Genomic DNA, 6645 nt, shown 5'->3' with positions numbered 1-6645 from the left:
AAGAGGACGCCGAGGAGGCCGACGCCCCTGACGGCAGCGACCCCGGGGAGAGCCTCGACGGCAAGAAGACCCTGCAGAAGAAGAGGAGGCGCTCGCCCGGGAGCTGGCTCGGCCGGGCGGACCTGGCCCTCGAGGGCCTCGCGGCCGACCACGTGTGGCTGGACAAGCCGGCGTTCGACCGGGCGGAGAGCTCCTACCGCCAGCGGCTGGCGGATGCGGCCGCGCAGGCAGCCCAGCAGGCGGCCCTGCTCCCCCGGGGGCCCTGCCCCCATGGAAGCCAGGTGGCCTGCCACCACGTGATCTGGGGCATCTGGGTCAACAAGTCTTCCTTCGACCTGGCCGAGCGGGCGTTCGTGGAGTGGTCGCAGGCCTTGCTGTTGGCCGCAGCGGGGGGCGGCAGGCCGGGGGCTTGTGACGCGGGCCGGCAGGCAGCTGCCCCCGACCTGGCTCTCGTCCGCCAGCCCGGCCCACCAAGCGACAGTCGCCCCCCGCCAGGCAGCCTGCAGGCGCTGGCACAGGAGGTGTGGTTGGAGAAGCCCCGGTACGACGCGGCAGAGAGGGGTTTCTACGAGGCCATGTTCGACGGCCACCCCCCCGGGAAGGTGCGGCTGCAGGAGCGAGCCGGCCAGGCTGAGGGGGCCAGGCGGGGCCGCAGAGACCGGCGGGGCCGCAACGCCGTGGGAAGCAAGCGGGTCGGGCCTTGGCGGGTTGACGGGGAGGCCTCCCCTGCCCTGCCTTACTGGTATCTCCTGCACAAAGACGCTGAGGCCCCCTGGCTCAGCAAGCCCACCTATGACAGCGCAGAGTGCCGCCACCATGCTGCTGAGGCCCTTCGTGTGGCCTGGCGCCTCGGAGCTGCGTCCCTGGCTCACCGACCTGGTGCCCGGTCTGGCCCATCTGTGTCCAGCCTGAGACCCAAGTAGGAGAAACCTGCCTCGCGGCTTCCCAGCCCGGGCTTCCCTGGGCTGGGGCCCTGGCTGCTCTTCTCCCTGCCCCCCTGCCCCCGGTCCCTGCCCCGGCGCCGCTCTCCCCAGCATCCCTGGACCCGGCCACGTTGGATGCAGGAGTGGGTTGGGCAGAGGTCGCTCTCTGGTCTTGGGGCAGTGCAGCCGCTAGGGCCGCTTCTGGGGGATCACAAGGCTTGGGGCTGTTGAGGAAAGTGGTTAGCACACGGCCGACTCTGCCTTGGGTAGGGTTTCCCTTTCTGCTGGGCAACTCCCAATGGCCCTGGCTGTCGAGGGGCAGGTCGGGGCAGGGGCAGTGTTGAAGGCTCCTGGCCTGGGCTGGGGAAGGCACGGGAGCCGGCACGTCCGCCTGCCCCTTCTGTCCGTCCAGGCCTGCCTCCCGTTCCGTGATCCCCTCCAGGGTGAGGGGGGTGTCTCGCCACGCCAGCACGTGCTCAGTGGAGTGGCCTGTGTCTGAAGGACACCCGCTGGACGAGGCTTACTCGCCTTTGGCCTGGGGGTCCAGCGCTTGCCCCGGGACGGTTCTGTGCAGCACTAGCAGTGGCCTGGAGAAGGGCGGGGGGAGAGGCAGGTGCGGCGGCGGGAGGGGTCTGGAGCCTGGGTGGCTGTGTGGCAATCGGGCCCCCACGGGAGCAGTGCCAGCCTGGGCCCCATGTGCTTGTCAGCAGCCTGTCAGCTCTGTGTGGGAACCCCACCAGCAGCCCAGGGCCAGCGTGGAGCCAAAACTGTTGGTGGTGGCCTGGCTGCTTCTGATGGCGGTGCAGGGGTGGGTGGAGGAGAGTCCTGGGGCCCAGCTTCCTTCCTGTCTCCAGGGTAACAGAGGATTGGTGAGATTGGGGCCATTTCTGTCGCCCTTAGTCTGGAACAGGAGGGGCCACGCCAGGTGGAGGGCGGCGGGCACAGTCATGCGGTCCCCAGTCCCGAGTGGCAGTTCTCAAACTTCCTGGTCTCTGGACCCCAAACTTTTTTTGTGTCTGTTGATTTCTGCCACTTTAGCAATTAAAACAAATGCAGGTGATTCTTGATTCATCGCATAAGAAGTTGGTCAAGTGTTAGTGTAACAATTTGTTCTTTGAGAGACAGTGTTCCCATAACAAAAAAATTCACTGAGCAGAGCGGCCTTATCTGACATTTTTGCAAATCTTTTTAGTGGCTTGTTTGACAGGGGGCACCTGGTTTGTCACTACATTCGGTCTGTCGGTGTGTCCGTGATGGACCTGATTGAGCCTTGCACAAATGTGCGGTTGGAAAGGGAGGACCCCGGGGACCCCCAGGGGCGGGAGCAGGGAGTAGGGGGCGGTGGGTACAGACTTGGTTCGGGCTGTGCCGAGGCCACTTGTGCTCTGACCTCCACCCCTTGTCATCCTGCGCCCTTGCTGTCTGGGCTCTCGTGAGGCACTCACGTGGGCCCGGCCCGGGCCGTGGGCTCGCACCCGGGCCTCCCAGCCAGGCCGGCTCAGTCTCCCCTTCCCTTCCCAGCAGGAAAATGGCTACAAACTTCCTAGTGCACGAGAAGATCTGGTTGGACAAGTTCAAATACGATGATGCGGAACGGCAGTTCTACGAGCGGATGAACGGGCCCGCGGCTGGCTCCTCGCGCCAGGTGGGGGCGCCCTCTGGGCCCCAGGGGGCCTGTGCAGCGTGGGGGGTGGGCGGGGGCCACTTGCCGTCCCACAGAGCTCTCGTTCTGCACAGCTCTCCCTCTCTGGAAGGATTCCTTTTTTCCATTAAGATTGTCTAAACGAGAAGGAAAACGGGCTCCTTGTGCACCGTCTACAGGATAACGGCGCCAGCGTGATCCTCCGGGACATCGCCAGAGCCAGAGAGAACATCCAGAGATCCCTGGCGGGGGTGAGTGCCCTCAGGCCGGATGACATGCCCGACCCCCCCAGAACCAGGACCCCCCCCCCTCCCAGTACCGCTGCTGATCATTGGGCCTTAGGAGTGCAGTGGGGGCGGGGTGTCCAGCACTGTGTTCCCGCCTCAGCGGACCTCGGTGACTCGGGCTGCCACAGAGTCGATGGCACACGCGCTGCTTGCGGCTGGTCACCCAGGACTGCCACCTCCCTCACCCTGGCTGCTCCTGTGGCGCTGTCCCCAGGCTGGGCCTGCCGGCCACCTCCCTGCTCTGCACTCTGCATGGGGAGGAGCCTGCAAGGCGGCCTGTGCTGCCTTTTCCTCCTCCTTCCTAGGCCCCTGGAGAGATGGATTCACGGGTATGGGTCACAGTGATCACATTTGAGACCCAGAGAGGGTCTGCCCAGGTCCCAGATGGGATCAAGACGGAGGAAAGCAAGTCCTGGGAACCGTGCATGGTGCCAGGAATGGGGTTGGAGACGGGATGAAAGGGTCTGGATTCCAAACCCTGGCCTGTGGCACTGTCCTCTGAGGCTACAGCGTGGCTGGCTCCCTGTGGCCCACGGTCACAGGCTAGGATTAGACAGGGTAGCCTAGGCCTGCCTCATTGAGGCTGGGGTTGGGGGTGCCTAGACTCCCTGGTGCACAGGAGGAGGGTGGTCAGGGCCTCGAGGGAACAGGAAGGTCTGGATTTCGTCCCTGTCTGATGGAAACTTTTGGAAAATCCTAGTGAGAATGGCATTGGGTCCTGGAGAAACAGGTGGCGAGGAGGCCACGTGCCGCGTGGTGGTCACAGCCAAGAGTTGGGCGAGTCCAGCATAGCTACTTTGGCGGGTCGGGTGGGGGTTGGGTTGGGTGTGAACATCCAAGTTGAGCTGAAAGGAGGGGAGTGGGGTGAGCAAGCCCCGCCCCAGCCGCCCTGTCCCCCTTTGGCCCACTCTACTTGGAGTGAGATGAGGGGACTGGCGGGTCCCAGGGGAGAGCATCGCTCTCCGACCCCGGGGCAGGGAGGCTGGGCACTTGTCTGCCTGGACTTTCTGGGGGCACGTAGAGCAGAGGCGGCCATGAGGCTTGTTCTGTGGCTGCTAGGCAGGTGGGCCCCAGGTCCAAGGTCGTCTTCATATTGGGACATAGGGAGGGAGGGGAGAGACAGCGGCCCCTGGGGAAGGGCCGGGCACACCCTGTCCTCCCAGCCTTTCCAGCAGGGTGTGTGGCTGGGCTGCGGGCTGGCGCCGTGGGAGGGGCTCCCTGGGCGGTGCCGCTGGGTGACAGGGCCTCCCAGTCAGGAGCCACAGGGAGGCTGGTAGGCAGGTGTGGAGCTCCTGGTCACCCAGAGCCTTTCAAAGGCGGGCTTGGTGAGCCAGGTGCATGGCCTGGTGGGGGGTGGGGTCGGGGCTACCAAGTGGCCGCCCCCTGCAACAGGCACACTCCTCCTAACCATCCCCCACCCACACCCCAGTTCCCAGTGTGCTGCCCGCCCTGCCATGTCTCATACCGCCCCTTGAGCTGGCTATTGGCTGCTCCGACTTGGGGCTGGGTCTCCCCTGGGCCCCGTGCTTTCCTCTTGGCTGAGGACATTGCCGGGCTTCTGCTCACGCCCCCTCCCCTCTAACTCCCAGGTGCAATGTCACCGGCAGACCTAGCGGGCTGACAGTAGCTGCTTCCTAGTGTCCAATAGCCCTTACACCTTTCATGGGGCTGATTCTCCGTGGCTGCAAGTGTGGGGGGGACCCTGGAAGCAGGCTGGGGTGCTGAGTCTCACTGTCCCCCTGCCTTGCAGAGCTCAGGCCCCGGGGCCGCCAGCGGGCCGGGCGGAGATCACAGTGAGCTTGCCGTCCGGATCGCCAGCCTGGAAGCGGAGAACCAGAGCCTGCGAGGCGGTGAGGCCCTGGACTCCGTCGGTGGGGGTCCCCGCCCCGTCCCCGCCCCGTCCCCGCCGCCTGACCAGCGGCCCCTTTGCTCTGCAGCGGTGCAAGGTCTGCAGCAGGCTGTCTCCAAGCTGGAGGCCCGGCTGAGCGCGCTGGAGAAGAGCTCGCCCGCCCATCGGGCCGCAGCCCCGCAGACCCAGGTGAGCACCCTTCCCGGACCAGGGACCCTCTGCCTGGGCACTTGGGGAGGGCCGAGGCGCTCCTGCCCCCCCAGCCCCTTAACCAGGGTGCGAGGCCTTCAGCCTCCCTCCCCCACGGCAGCACGTGTCCCCCATGCGCCAAGTGGAGCCCCCCGCCAGGAAGGCGGCCGCGGAGGACGCCGAGGACGCCATCGACCTGTTCGGCAGCGACGAGGAGGAGGACAAGGCGGCGGCCCGGCTGCGCGAGGAGCGGCTGCGCCAGTACGCCGAGAGGAAGGCCCGGAAGCCCGCGCTGGTGGCCAAGTCCTCCATCCTGCTGGACGTCAAGCCCGTGAGTGGCACCTCCGGCCCTGGCCCGAGGGGGGAGGCCGGGGCACTCCTGGTGTCCGTGCGCTCCTGACCCAGCCTCTCCACCCCCTGGCCCCCTAGTGGGACGACGAGACGGACATGGCCCAGCTGGAGGCCTGTGTGCGCTCCGTCCAGTTAGACGGGCTGACCTGGGGGGGCTCCAAGCTGGTGCCCGTGGGCTATGGCATCCGCAAGCTGCAGATCCAGTGTGTGGTCGAGGACGACAAGGTGGGCACCGACCTGCTGGAGGAGGAGATCACCAAGTTCGAGGAGCACGTGAGTGGGCAGGCCCCCAGGGGAGCCCAGGCCTGGCAGGGCGCCGGAGGGGGTGGGTCCGCCGGAACCAAGGCCCCACCTGACCCCTGGCCGCCCCTCCTCCTCCTCAGGTGCAGAGTGTGGACATTGCTGCTTTCAACAAGATCTGAGCCCAGCGCTGGGCCGCAGTGTGCAAGGCCCACAGCCATTAAAGACTGAGATTCCACCCTGGCTCCTGTCCTGCTCTGGGCCCGGCGGGTGGGCACGTGGAAGGGAGCAGCCACACCCCAGGTCTCCCGCCTGGACCCCGACGCCCAGGGGCCCTGGGGCCAGTGCCGGCCCCCCTCTCCTAGTTTCTCCACAGCATTCTTGTTGAAGTGTGTTTATTTTGAGGGGGTGGGGGTGAGTGGGGGAGGGACAGCGGGACACCGAGAATCCCAGGCAGGCTCCACACCCAGCCGACATCAAGAGTCAGACACCACCTGAGCCAGCCAGGTGCTCCAGCCCCACAGCGTCTTGGTGTGTGACTGAACCCCGGCTCTGCCCGCCTGTCCGCACTCACCCCTCACAAGTGTCCCGTCGGGTTCAAGCGATTGAGGCAGAAGCAGCATGCGTGGCCCCTTCTCTGTAGGGACTGTTGGCCTTCTGAGGCACGGGGGACCTCTCTCCTCCGCCTTCTCTGGGTCCCCTTCCCAGCAAGCTGTCCCCATGGGGTCAAAAGTGTCCTAAAACTGCCCAGGGAAGGAAGGTCCCGGTGGCTGACCTGGCTGTGCTGCTGTGACTACAGTCCTGGGCTCCCCAGGTCTGAGCGGTGGGAAGCCCCAGGGTCAGGGTCAGGGTGGGCTGCTTTCCTCAGATGTGGCCGGCCCTTCCCTCACTGGACACCTGGACCCTGCACCCGTGGCTAACCGTCCTGTGGGCCATGCCCACTGCCTTTCGAGGCCAGTATTTGGGCCACTGGTGGCCAGTGTGGCCGGTGAGACCGCCATCCTCAGAGTTGGGGAGAAGGGGTTGTGTGGGCTGTGGGTGTGATTACTTGTGGTCAGAGCCAGTGTCCTCCAGTGGCTGAGCCATGAGGGGAATAGATGGCCCTCCTTGATGGGGGGGCCCGGAAGGCTACCGGCTGACCCCCCCCCCCCCCCCCCCCCCCCC

At 66.1% G+C, this 6645-nt stretch overlaps 1 protein-coding gene across 1 annotated transcript; it reads left to right on the top strand.

Moving 5' to 3' along the window:
* Positions 1-2: 2 nt before the first annotated feature.
* Positions 3-5719, top strand: EEF1D (eukaryotic translation elongation factor 1 delta; the record flags this gene model as incomplete). The annotated part of the gene is made up of 8 exons (XM_029923343.1): positions 3-919; positions 2448-2568; positions 2745-2816; positions 4603-4702; positions 4790-4890; positions 5012-5221; positions 5320-5514; positions 5625-5719. Coding segments are annotated over 8 exons (1755 nt in total), but the record flags the coding sequence as incomplete, so codon positions are not given.
* Positions 5720-6645: the final 926 nt, after the last annotated feature.

The sequence above is a fragment of the Suricata suricatta genome, chromosome 15 (genome assembly GCF_006229205.1).
Source record: "Suricata suricatta isolate VVHF042 chromosome 15, meerkat_22Aug2017_6uvM2_HiC, whole genome shotgun sequence".
Lineage (NCBI taxonomy): Eukaryota > Metazoa > Chordata > Mammalia > Carnivora > Herpestidae > Suricata > Suricata suricatta.
This window is presented reverse-complemented; position numbering and strand designations above follow the sequence as displayed.